The sequence below is a fragment of the Bubalus bubalis genome, chromosome 5 (assembly GCF_019923935.1).
Source record: "Bubalus bubalis isolate 160015118507 breed Murrah chromosome 5, NDDB_SH_1, whole genome shotgun sequence".
NCBI classification, from domain to species: domain Eukaryota; kingdom Metazoa; phylum Chordata; class Mammalia; order Artiodactyla; family Bovidae; genus Bubalus; species Bubalus bubalis.
The window spans coordinates 127,321,695-127,335,086 of NC_059161.1; the positions used below are offsets into that span (position 1 = coordinate 127,321,695).

Genomic DNA, 13,392 nt, shown 5'->3' on the forward strand with positions numbered 1-13,392 from the left:
AACCATCTCATCCTCTGTCGTCCCCTTCTCCTCTGCCTTTGATCTTTCCTAGCATCACGGTCTTTTCAAATGAGTCAGCTCTTCTCATCAGGTGGCCAAAGTATTGGAGTTTCAGCTTCAACATCAGTCCTTCCAGTGAACACCCAGAACTGATCTCCTTTAGGATGGACTGGTTGGATCTCCTTGCAGTCTAAGGGACTCTCAAGAGTCTTCTCCAATGCCACAGTTCAAAAGCATCAATTCTTTGGTGCTCAGCTTTCTTTACAGTCCAGCTCTTACATCCATACATGACTACTGGAAAAACCATAGCCTTGACTAGTCAGACGGACCTTTGCTGGCCAAGTAATGTCTCTGCTTTTTAATATGCTATCTAGGTTGGTCATAACTTTTCTTCCAAGGAGTAAGCGTCTTTTAATTTCATGGCTGCAGTCACCATCTGCAGTGATTTTGGAGCCCCAAAACATAAAGTCAGCCACTGTTTCCACTGTTTCCCATCTATTTGCCATGAAGTGATGGGACTGGATACTATGATCTTAGTTTTCTGAATGTTGAGCTTTAAGCCAACTTTTTCAGTTTCCTCTTTTACTTTCATCAAGAGGCTCTTTAGTTCTTCTTCACTTTCTGCCATAAGGGTGGTGTCATCTGCATATCTGAGGTTATTGATATTTCTCCCAGCAATCTTGATTCCAGCTTGTGCTTCATCCAGCCCAGCATTTCTCATGATGTACTCTGCATATAAGTTAAATAAGAAGGGTGAAAATATACCTCCTTGACATATTCCTTTTCATATTTGGAAGCAGTCTGTTGTTCCATGTCCAGTTCTATCCCTAGACATAGTTACAATTTTTTTCCTTGTGATGAGAACTTACAAGATCCGCTCTCTTGGCAACTTTTAAATACAATGCAATATTGTTAACTGTACATTGTTATGTATTGTTAATGTACATGTTGTATGTTACACCCCCAGGACTGACTTACCTTAAATCTGGAAATTGGTGTGTTTTGATCTCTTCCAGCTATTTCACCCACCACCGCACCCCTGGCAACCGCTAGTCTGTTCTCTGTATCTACGAGTTTGGGCTTTTAATATTTTTTATGGAGTTATAATTAGCATACAGTATTACTGTATTCGTTTCAGGTGTAAAAACATCGTGATTCAATTATGAAATGATCACAGCAAGAACAGTTAACCATCCATCCCCAAGCAAACTCATTATGGTATTATTGACTGTATTCTTTATGTGTGCATTACATAAATCCCCATGACTGATTTATCTTGTAGCTGGAAGTTTGTACCTCTGATCTCCTCCGTCTATTTTGTCTGTTTCCCCATCCCCTCCCCTCTGGCAACCACCTGTTTGTTCTCTGTATCTCTGAGTCTGTTTCCCTTTTGTCTTCTGGAATTCACGTGTCAAGAAAATCATATGGTATTTGCTTTTCTCTCTCTGACCTTTTCTCACTTTGCATAATCCTCTCCAGGTCCATTCATGGTGCCGCAAATGACAAGATTTCATTATTTTTATGGCTGAATAGTATTCTGCTGGATTTTGTTCACACACACACACCTTCTTTTCTTTATTCGCTCAGCCCATCTGTTTATGGACACAGGTCGCTTCCATACACTGGCCATGGTAATCACAGCTGCAGTGAACACAGGGATCCTTACATCTTTTCAAGTTTGTGTTTTCATTTTCTTAGGGAACTTATTCAGATACGGAATTGCTGGACTGTACGGTAGTTTTTTGAGGAAGCTGCATACTGTTTTCCATACTGGCTGTACCAATTTACATCGCCGCCAACAATGCATGAGGGCTTCTCTTCTCTACCTGCCAACCTTGTTGTGTCTTGTCTTTTTGGTGATAACTATTCTCTGCTTCCTCTCCTATTTTTTGGAATAACTGGAGAGGGATAGGTATTAACTCTTTAAATATTTGGTAGAATTCACCTATGAAACCATCTGGATCTGAACTTTTGTGTGGGGGGAGTTTCTTGATCACTGACTCAATTTTGTTACTTGTTCTTGGTCTATTCAGATTTGCTGTTTCTTCATGATTCACTCTTGGAAGATTGTATGCTTCTCGGAATTTATCCATTTCCTCTAGGTTGTCTGATTTGTTGGTATAGTGTTCTCTTATGAAGGTTTCCCTAGTGGCTCAGTGGTAAAGAATCCGCCGGCAATGCAGGATTTGATCCCTGGGTCGGGAAGATCCCCTGGAGAAGAAAATGGCAACCCACTCCAGAATTCTTGCCTGGGAAATCCCATGGACAGAGGAACTTGGCAGGCTACGGTCCATGGGATGGTAAAAGAGTCAGACATGGCTTAGTGACTGAACACATTCTCTAACGATCCTTTGTATTCAATAAATTTTTTTTTAAAGTGACATCAAGAAAACAGGGAAGGGACTTCCCTGGTGATCCAGTGGTTAGGACTGTGGACTTCACTGCAGGGAGCTCTGGTTCGATCCCTGGCTGGGGAACAAAGATCCCACATGCCGTGTGGCACGGCCTAAAAAAAACAGGGAAGAGGCGATCGGGTCAGATCCACCCTGAGCACAAGGGTGTGGTCTTCGGCCAGTGGCGCCTCTCGAGTATTACTCTCTCCTGGGTGCTGCACCGGGGGCTGAGCACGTGCTGGTGGCCACCCACCCACAGCTCCTGCCTCCTACCCTATGGTGGGGCAAGAGTCCTCAAACCAGGTAATTGCATGCTACCAGCTGCGTAAATTATGATTCTATTACCAGCATCCATAATTTCACGAAAAAACAAGTTCTTGTTTGTTGGGTATTATAAATACACAGAATTCTTCTTCCCTGTCCCTGTAGGTACTTCGTCGCTAAGTGTGTCTGACCTTTTGCGACCCCGTGGACTGTAGCCCGCCGGGCTCCTCTGTCCATGGGATTTCCCAGGCAAGAATATTGCAGTGGGTTGCCATTCCCTTCTCCCGGGGATCTTCCTGAACCAGGGATCGAACCCACGTCTTCTGCGTCTGCTGCATTGGCAGGCGGATTCTTTATCACTGAGCCACCTGGGATGCCCTAAATAGACAGAATATTTTAATTTTCAGATTGATGCAAGTTTAATCTGCTTTGGTAAATAAATGATTGGTTTCAGAGGAAAGGGCACGTTACTTTTGTTCTGGTTGTATTGAGCTGTTGGCTTCTGGCTTGCCACGTCTCTTCCGTGTTTCTTCCTTGTGGGGTATTTTGCCGGTATTCCCCACTCTAGAATCAGGTTGGATGGGGAGCAATTGTGTGTGCGAGGGTGCCCATATCATTGTCAAGGGTGGTGGGAGGTTGGCTAGGTCTGGAAGGTGCAACCTGATGGAGGGTTCCTGGGGTGCTGAGGTCTCAGGCTGCTCCATCACCGCTCCAGGAGCCGGTGTGATGTCGATGGGTCAGCAGTGACGATGGAAGGCTTACAAGAAGGGGAACGCAGTGGGGACCACCCCCCGTGATGGCTTCTCCACCCGCCCCTGCAGGCAGAAGGTCGTGGAGGGCAGTCTGACGCACCCCTTTGCCCTTACGCTCTCCGGAGACACTCTGTACTGGACAGACTGGCAGACCCGCTCCATCCACGCCTGTAACAAGAGGACTGGAGACAAGAGGAAGGAGATCCTTAGCGCTCTCTACTCGCCCATGGATATTCAAGTGCTCAGCCCGGAGCGGCAGCCTTATTGTAAGTCAGGGGCCTGGCTGGGGCTGAGCACGGGAGGCTGGTGTCTTCGCCTGGGGAGGGGGCAGGCTGGGAGAGCGCAGGGGCTGCTTTGGACAGGGCTGTCCTCAGGGGCGGCAAAAGGATTCCCAAGGAAGGTTGCCCTGTTTTTCAAGGCCCAGTGGAGGTTACATACTTACTCGTGGAAAATCTGCTCCAGGCCTGAGTTCTCAGCCTGGGTTCCCCATGGGGTCATGGAGGGGTCTCTGATGGTGAAAAGCCCCTGTGACAGGCAGCCAGCAGGGCCAGGGACTTGGGTTCACCCACTCCCTCAAGGACCACCACCTGCTCTTACAGGGACCTCCACCAGGTCCCATGGGGACCGAGGGTGGGGGGTGGATTCTGGCCTTGATGCTGTTGAAGGTCCCAACTTTGAATTTAAGTGGGGTCCCAGGGGTGGGGCTCTCTGGACTTGTTTTCTGGGGAGAGCTCCGTGGTCCTTAAATGTAAGCTGGGTTCAATGCTTGGGTTGGGAAGATTCCCCTGGAGGAGAGAATGGCAATCCACTCCACTGTTCTTGCCTGGAGAAAGTCGGACACCACTGAGCGACTAACACTTTCAGCATTTCGCGTTTTATGGGTCCCCCCAATTCTGTCCTGGGCAGAGTGAGATGCCGGGAGTGTCAGTTCAGTTGCATTGTGCCAGGGAGAGCGAAAAGTCTTGTCATCAGCATCGAGAGGCTCGGCCCTGTGTGGCCATCGAGCGCCTGTGCAGAGCCCATGAGATCCAAGCACGTGACAGATAAGACAGGCCTCCACTCCAGGAACCCCCAGCCCAGGGCGACACGACTCCCAGGCAGGCAGGTCCTGGGATCCTGCCAGCGAGGGCTGGGGGTGGCCTCCACAGGGGAGGTGGCCGTGGAGGGGCCCTGATGTAGACGGGGTTTCTTGTTGTAGGAAATTGGGAGGAGGAGGAGGAGGGGCAGGGAGGATGCCCGAGGCGGGCGAGGCGGGAGTGGGGGTCGAGGGTCAGTTCTGGAACTGTGTCCCCCGGCCCCGTTTCCCACAGACCACACGCGGTGTGAGGAGGACAACGGCGGCTGCTCCCATCTGTGCCTGCTGTCCCCGCGGGAGCCCTTCTATGCCTGCGCCTGCCCCACAGGTGTGCAGCTTCAGGACAACGGCCAGACGTGCAAGGCAGGTGAGCCAGGGAGGCGCGGCTGCCGGCCTGGGTGCCCACCTTCTGCTTCCCTCGGGGAGGGGCTCACACAGTCTGGGCTCCGAGCTGCCGGGATTGGGTCAGATCTGGGCTCTGCTGCCCGACGGGCGCCCTGGGGTTCCCGTCTGTAAGAGGAGGTCCTGCTGGATGGACTGAGACCCCGAGTGCCGAGCACCCTGACTGCTTGTGTGATCACACCCTAAAAGCCGGCCGTTGTCAACTGTTAGGGTAAGGAGGGTGGTGTGCTGGGAACCGGGAGGCAGGAGGCAGCGGCAGACACGTGGGCATCTCCTCCCGCCTCTTCCGAGGGCTCCCGACTCTGCGGCACCACGGGCCCTCCCGAAAGCTCCTGTCTTTGCTCTTCTACTTTTTTCATAAGCCTGCTGTGGAACTTATAATTCATTTTAAAAACATTTTATTTTTTATTATTTTTGTTTTGGCTACACTGTGTGGCAGTGTGGGATCTTGGCTCCCTGACCAAGGGTGGAAACCGTGCCCCCTGCTGTGGAAGCACAGAGTCCTAACCCCTGGACCACCAGGGAAATCCTATAATTCATTTTGACCCTTGCATCCCATTCCCGTGAAATCTTCCTGCCATAATCACCCGCTTCCTTCCCACCCCCTGGAAACGTAGGTTGTGAACACATCCTTAACGGGAGTTATCTTCCGGATGCATGAAGTTTACCTGATTTCCTGCCCCCTGCATGAGTGATATTCTTTGCTTTTGACATTTTTCCACCTCTTTATTTTCCCCCTTGCTTGTCACTCGCTTGCTGCTTCAAGCACTCGTGCTGTGATTGTTTGTAATGAAGTGTCACCCGTCTTGGGGCGCTGCCTGGGGGCCTTTACTGCCAGGTGTGGGGTTCAGGGTGTGCTCTTCTGGAAATGATGTGTGTCCAGGATACAGCTTGTCCCTGGGGACGTCCAGGGCCCAGCACAGCCGGGCAGCACCAGGGTGAACTCGGGCCAGACCAGCGAGGGCGGTAGTGAGAGGTGACTGGAAGCAGCCACCCCTGGGCCAGCCCCACTTGAGGGAAAGAAAGGGAAGGTGAGGGCTACCCTGGTGGGCTGGGGCAGAAGGGAAGAGCAGTACTTCGTCCTGGATTTAAAACAAAAGTTCATGATGGCAAATCTGAAAAACGTGGCATCCGCTAGGTTCCACATACCCCCAGGTCGTTCCCATGCGCCTGCTGTGTGCTGGGGCTAAAGCAGGTAGCGAGCCGGGCAGGCCTATTTCCCCGCCGCTCACAGGGCGCACGTGCCAGTTGGGTGAGGTTGACAGGGAGCGGGCGCACACATGAATAAAAGTCATTAACAGATTTGGATCAGAGTAATGCAAGACGCACGAAAGGGGCTGCGACAGAGAGTATAGTAAGTCCCCTAATCTGAATGAGTTCCCTTCTGGGAGTGCGTTGGTAAGTCCACTTTGTTGGTAAGGCTAACAAAGTTAGCCAAGGTAACCCGACTAACACAGTCGGGTATAGAGTACTGTACTGTAATAGGCTTATAATACTTTTCATGCAAATAATACATAAGAAGCAAACAAACACGAAAATTAAAACATTTCTTACCTCACAGTATAGTACCTTGAAAAGGACAGTAGAACAGTACAACAGCAGAAAGGGCAAAAAGGGGCTGGCATCGAGTGAACAGGCCAGAAGACTTACTGACTCGGGGAGCGAGAGGAGGTGGGAGATGGCAGAGCTGAAGGGTGGTCAGCGACAAGAGACGGAGGGCGAGCTGCAGGGTCGGTCAGCCCTGGCGTGGATGGCACAGGTTCTGATCCCCCGCCGGAACCAGATGCACGTTCGCATCTTTAAAGTTCGCAACTTGACGGCTTATGTGTAGGGGGCTTACTGTAATGCACAGGGGGGTGGGTCGGGGGGACTGACTGCCTGAGGTGGACGGCCAGAGAAGGTCCACCCCAGGAGGCACCGTTTGAGCTGAGACTTGGGGATTAGCAGGGAGGAGGGAGATGGACCAGAGAGAAGGAACAGCCTGGGTGGCTGCCCTGTGGCAGGAGCCAAGTTGGTGTCAGGACCGACTTCACAGGTGTCTGATCTGTGCAGGCACATGGAGCCCCAAGTTCAGAAGAGCCCCATTTTGTGCTGTGTTGTCAACTTGAAAGGACCCTGCATTTTCACTCTGCAGTGGTCCCTGCAAATTATGGAGCCGTTTCTGCTTTGTATTGCAGACACTAAAGGGAAGTCTGGAAATGGTGGAGATGTTTTGGTGTATCCTTCTCTGCTCTTTTGCCATGTGTGTCTATGCATTTCAGTTGACAGTATTGCAGCAGTATTTGCAATTACATGAGCTGCATCCCGGGTGGTTCAGTGGTAAAGAATCCACCTGCCCGTGCAGGAGGCGCAGGAGATGTGGGTTTGATCCTTGGGTTAGCACGATCCCCTGGAGGAGGAAATGGCAACCCACTCCAGTATTATTGCTGGGAAAATCCCATGGACAGAGGAGCCTGGTAGGGTACAGTTCGTGTGGTCACAAAGAGTCGGACACGACGAGGCACGCACACACAGCACCTCAGGAGCATGTGCTCCTGCCTGAAGAATGTTGTATCGAGTGTGTGGACCTTCAAATCATCTTCGTCCTGTTGGGCATTTCTGTTCTATTTGTGTTTTTGCAATTTCCGAGTCTCGCTGCTGTGAGAGGGCTGGCTTGGGGCCTGGCCCTGGAGGTAGAATGATCTGGATCTGCTGTCTGTTACCTGCCATCGATGGGTGCTATCTGCCTGAACTCTGTGTTGGATCGGTTGGTGACGTCTGCTCTGGGAGAGGGAGGGGGATACATGTATGGTTGCCATCTCCGCCCACTCCAAGTATGTAGAACCAGGCTGCACGTGGACATTTGGGGAAGGCCCAGTGATGGATGTGTCAACTTTAAAAAATAGATGAGGACGATAGCCCGGAGGTAGCGTCTCAGATAGCTGAGAAAGAGGTAGGGGAAAGAGGTCAGTAGATGTGCGGTCTTGGTGAAGAAGTACATGCAATCAAGCTCATATTTTTGCAGAAGGCTTCTGCTAGTCACAAGGAACAGGTGTCACGTCACATGAAGGGCTGTAGCGCTTTTCTAGATGTGAGGAGATACAAGAATTGGCTCATAAAATGGGCGTCTGAAGATGTGTAACCATCCGAAGGCCCGTCCTGCCAGCTTTTCCTGGAGCACAGATGCCTCCATTCCTACTCTCCACCCCGAGCTCCTTTCAGGACGTGTTGGAAGTCAGCAGCCGCAGCAGCACTCGATCTAATCTTGGTAGAGGTGGTGGCAAGTGCCTATGCTGCGTGCCAATTTGTAGTCGACAGACACAACCCCAAGAAGGTAGATCAGGCAGCAGTGCCTTCCCCAGTGGGGGCCTTGTGCAGCTGCTTCGGTTAAGGGGCCTTCCTGGGTCAAAGTTCCACCAGTGGGGTGTGGGCAGAAATGGGCCGTGAACCCTCATCGAAGCGCAGAGTCACGGCCCAGTGAAGTGGCACAGCTAGAGAAGCCTGGAGTTCCAGAAGGGACTTGACCAGGCCGCCCTGGGGTATAGCCCTGGGGCCCTGTTACTCTGTGCCTCCCTTCCTTATCTGTGAGATGGGGAGCGGGGGCGGGTTGAGACCACCCCCTGCCAGGGAAGCTGTGGAGAACCCAGGGCGTCAACAGGAGTTGCAAATGCTGTAGACCCCCTGCACTTAGTGGGTCTACATAAACAGTAGCCATGCCCACCATTCACACGTTTGACATTGTGGGAGGCCCACGCGGCTGGGTTTGCCTCCATTGTGGCCTGGCCCTGGAGGTAGAATGATCTGGATCTGCTGTCTGTTACCTGCCATCGATGGGTGCTATCTGCCTGAGCCCTGTGTTGGATCGGTTGGTGATGTCTGCTCTGGGAGAGGGAGGGGGATACATGTAAGGTTGCCATCTCCGCCCACTCCAAGTATGTAGAACCAGGCTGCATGTGGACATTTGTGGAAGGCCCAGTGATGGATGTGTCCCAGTGGAGGATCCTGCCACCCCCTGGGGGAGGCCCAGATTCCTTTCCAACCAGAACAAGTGGGGACTGTAGGCTTCTTTTGGGTTTCCACCATCCCAGTAGCTGGGGCCTCTGAACTCTGGCGGCCGCTGCCTGGGGTCAAGTCCTTTGAGAGGATTGTGTACCCTCTGCAGGCATCACCTGCAGGGAGAGGGGTGGGAGGGCTTCCTGGAGGAGGCAGTACCCGGGGCTGGAAGCTCTGTGCTGGGGAGCTGACACCGATACCCTCGAGGGGAACTGGGGATTAGCAGCAAAGCCTGTCTTTCCTGTCGGAAGCAAGCCCTCGGGGGCGGGGTGTGCGGGGTGTAGGGTGGGGCTGGGGCTGATCCAGTTCCCAAAGAGCCCTGGGAGTCGCCACTCCTGGTTTTGTCAGAACTGCCCCCTCCCCAGCTGTGAAGGACACTTTTTCAAATGACTCAGCTGGAGAATGCCAAGCTCGTGGAAGAAAAATGTTCTTGTTGTCATTCCGAGGGGCCCATGCTTGGGTGGGAGCGAGGGACAGGGCGAGGGTCTGCATAGAACATCGTCGTCACACTGAGGCTGCACCCACCTGCGTTTGCTCCATATGCCCCGTCCAGGACCGGGCTGTCAGGTCAGAAGAGGGAACAGCTTAGACAAAAGCTATGGAACGGGAGTCTTGGTTTGCATGAGAATGGGATGCCCAAGGCCCGGTTTTTATAAGGCTGGTTCACAGCCCAGTTGCTTCCTACTGATGCAGGGTTCATTCTGGGGGGTCAAGGGCGGCTTATGTAGCTCCTGCCTTGGAGCTTGTTAGAAGCTGAAGTGATCTGGGGGCAGCCGGGGTCGGAAAGGGTAAACAGAATTTCCTAAATGTTTTCATTGAAGTCGAGAAGCAACCCAGAAGCTTCTTAGAGCATCTCAAGGGTTTGCCCCAAAGTGGCTTTCTGGACATTCGAGGTGGTCCTCAAACATCTCCCCGTGTCCTTCACCCAGAGGAGTGCGAGCGTGAATGAGAAGGGGGTTCTGTCCCCGAGGGGGGCCTCCTCGGCTGTCTGGGTGACAGATGCAGCAAGTCAGAGCCCGTCCTGTGAGCGAGGACCCAGTGGGGCGAGGGTTTCAGATGTCACAAACAGTGACGCCTCCCCTGGTGGACGGGGGGCTTCGGGACTCGGATCCCCCCGCGCCCAGCCTCTGTTCTTTGCCACAGACAGAGGGTCATGTTAAAGGACGACGTTTGATGAAAAGGACCCCCCGCCTCCCATCTCCTGAGCGTGGTGGCTGCCTTCCCTGCTCCTGCAGCCTCCCGAGCGGCCAGGGTTCCGCGTCCCGGCGGACGTAAATCATGTGTGGAATGTGGGTTTTGACTGCTGACGCCGTGCGGGGTATCAGCTGCAAACACTGCCTGGAGACAAGCTGGCAATGCGAGGGTAACATGAAGAAAGTGAGGCGCTGAAGCCTATTGAATGTCACTGGCGGGGCTCCGAGGATCTGGCGCAGGCGCCTTGCCGGCCGGAAGGCAACACTGCCCATGGAGGGCCGCCAGGGTCTTCCGAGGCTCGGGGTGTCCGGTAGGGAGGATGGAATTCCGGGGCCAGCTGAGGAGGCCCTGGGATCACTCGGGGATCTCCTCTTGGCTGAGGAATCGGTGAGGTCCAGTGTCCCACGGGGGTCAAGAGCCAAAGCCACGTGGTGAGGGCTCTGGAGGAGGCCCTGGGCTAAGGGGATGGCCTCTGGGACAGAGGGAAATGGACACAGGCTGTGCCCGGGCGGCTTCCGTCCAGGATACGGTGTGTCAAAGGCAACATTCACGACATATAACACAGTTTTGGTCTTCAGTTGAGAGCCTGCTGAAGACTTCGGGTAGCGAGAAAATACTCTCTTGGGCATACCCAGAATTTAGAGTGATTTTCCTGGTGGCTCAGATGGTAAAGAATCTGCCTGCAATGCAGGAGACTCAGGTTTGATTCCTGGGTTGGGAAGATCCTCTGGAGCAGGAAATGGCAACCTGGGACTCCAGTATTCTTGCCTAGAGAATTCCGTGGACAGAGGAGCCTGGTGGGCTACAGTCCATGGGATCACAAAGAGTCGGACACGACTGAGCGACTAACACTTTCACTTTTCAATCATGCGATGGCTTTCTGTGTGCAGCCTTCCTTTTATGAAACCTTAACTCATGTGCCGGCTGTGTGATCTTGGGAAATTGGCTCAGCCTCTCTGTGCTTCCATTTCCTCAGCAGTAAAAAGGGATGATCAGCTTCCCTGGTGGCTCAGACAGGAAAGAATCTGCCCACAATGTGGGAGACCTGGGTTTGATCCCTGGATTTTGAAGATCCCCTGGAGGAGAGCGTGGCAACCCACTCCAGTATTTTGCCTGGAGAATCCCCATGGACAGAGGAGCCTGGCGGGCTATTGTCCATGGGGTCGCAAAGAGTTGGACACGACTAAGCGAGGAGTAAGCATGTAGTACCTGATTCATGGGGTTGTTGAGAGGAAGGCCTGGCTGCCTAACAAATATGAGCTGTGCTTCTATTTGAACTTGAACTTGGAGCCAGGCAGGCATAATGGCAGGAGAGCAGTTCTTCCCTGGACATTTGGAATCAGGAATAGATGTGGATGCCAACTGGTACCCAGAGGAGCTGGGAGGAGGGCCCAGTGTTTGGGGAGCCCTCTTCGCCTGGCCAATGGGGAAGCCAGGCATGTGGCTCTCCTTTCTGAGGATGAAGGCCAGTGTTGAGCTAGAAGGATTCTGGATTGGGGCGGGGGCCTGGCTGTGTTGGAATTACCATCACCCATGTGACATCCAGGTTCCTGGCCCCAGCAAACCTCCATGACAAGGGACTAGGTGTGGGCGGCGGAGGGCTGCCTCTGCCCTGGATGCGTGCCCAAGGCAGCTGCGGAGTAGGGGGTTGGGAACCACCTGCACGGCCGGAAACTTCTCAGGATGGGAAGCCAGGGTCTTGGGCGTGACTTGCGGATTCCTAGCGCTCTCACCCCAGGTGCCTGACCTTTTATGCTTGTGTATGTATGCTAGTCACTCCGTCATGTCCAACTCTTTGCGACCTGGAGGGCTACAGTCCATGGGAATCTCCAGGCACGAATACTGGAGTGGGTTGCCGTTTCCTCCTCGAGGGGATCTTTCCGACCCAGGGATCGAACCCAGGTCTCCTGCATTGCAGGCGGATTCTTTACCAGCTGAAGCATCAGAGAAGCCCATGGAGTTGAATTTGAAGACATTTGTGTGACGTGCGTGAATCCTGTTTTTTTCCTGATTTTGAGCCAGGGAGAGCCGGCCCTGTGCAGGGGTCAGCGTCTTCCCCAGGGGCAAAGCTGAGATGGGATGACGCTTGGACCCAGGAGCCTGCGACATCCTTAGGCGGGTCTGGGGGTCCCCCGGGAAGTGGAGGGTGGAGTGGGGAGGCTGGTTCACTTGCTGCTGAATGTCCACAGAGCGGGGAGTCCGTCAGCGCCCTGAGCTGCGGCCCCCTTGCTGGTGACATGGGGAGATCGGAGAACGCCCCTCAGCAGGGCTGGAGCGGGTGTCAGGAAAGAGGCAGAGCCTGCCGGGCAGGGGCACACAGGCAGGACAGGAGCCCTGGGATTCCCTGCTTGCGGGCCGAGGGGCGTCTCTTTTCCCACGGCCCCCTGGGCGGGGATGTGACACCCACTGGCTTCAGGGGCCCGTGTTTCTGGAGACCCAGGGAGGTGCCGGTGGGTTCTGAGACTGGAGTGGATGTCCCAGCAAGTGGCCCTCCTCTGCCTTGGCCCTGCTGGGGGCTGAGTGAAGCCTGGGGGGAACCGAGTGACTCTGGTCCCCGAGGCGGGGAGCCTGCCCTGGGCCAGGAGCCCGGCCTGGGCCAGACCGTGAGCCCGCGTGCCCTCCAGTGCCAGCCTCCCCGCCCCCTCCCTGGCAGCCACGCCGACGGAGGTGCCCGGCTGGCTTTGGTTTTCCCCATGTTTTTCCAATTATGTGGAATGGGCTAAAAACAGCAGTAGCGGGGCCTTATTTGGGAGTTACCACCACCGACCCAGGGCGCTCGCTCTTGCCGCTGCTCCCAGCCGCTCGGGGGCCCGCCCCTCAGGGGACCTGCCCTGTTCTTCTGACTTGTGTTCCTGCGTCTTCTTCATGCCCGTGGGGCATGCCCCTCCTCGGGGCCTGAGTGACCTGGGCAGGTGATCTGCGGGCCTGTGTCTGGGGCATGTGGCTCTGCTACCCGGGGGTGGCCAGGCAGTGCTGGGGTGTCATTCTCCATACCCCCAGCCCAGGCCTTTCCAGATGAGGCGGGGGCCTGCTGATTGACGGCCCGCCTGCTGCACCTCGCCAGGAAGGAGTTTTAACAGATGTTCATGGGGACAGGAGACGAAAGGGCTGCGGAGATGTGGCCAGGCGGGGGCAGCCGGGGGGACAGAGGCGCCCACTGTCGGGTCTGACGGGCGGGCTGACAACTGGGCCCCTCGCGTCCGTCTGTCTGTCCGGGAGGATTAGCTGAGGCTCAGGCCCGAGGGATAAGGGGTGCGTTTGTTCCCAGTCTGGCTGTCTT

General features: G+C 54.2%; 1 protein-coding gene across 3 annotated transcripts in view; it reads left to right on the plus strand.

The window, feature by feature from the left end:
* The window catches only part of LRP5 (LDL receptor related protein 5), a 123,100-nt gene that overhangs the window by 47,056 nt on the left and 62,652 nt on the right, over positions 1-13,392 (plus strand). For all 3 annotated transcript variants that reach the window (XM_025286832.3, XM_025286830.3, XM_025286831.3), the window contains exons 4-5: positions 3,479-3,675; positions 4,720-4,851. In XM_025286832.3, coding sequence (XP_025142617.3) covers positions 3,479-3,675; positions 4,720-4,851 — 329 coding nt within the window. The remainder of the gene's footprint in view (positions 1-3,478; positions 3,676-4,719; positions 4,852-13,392) is intronic.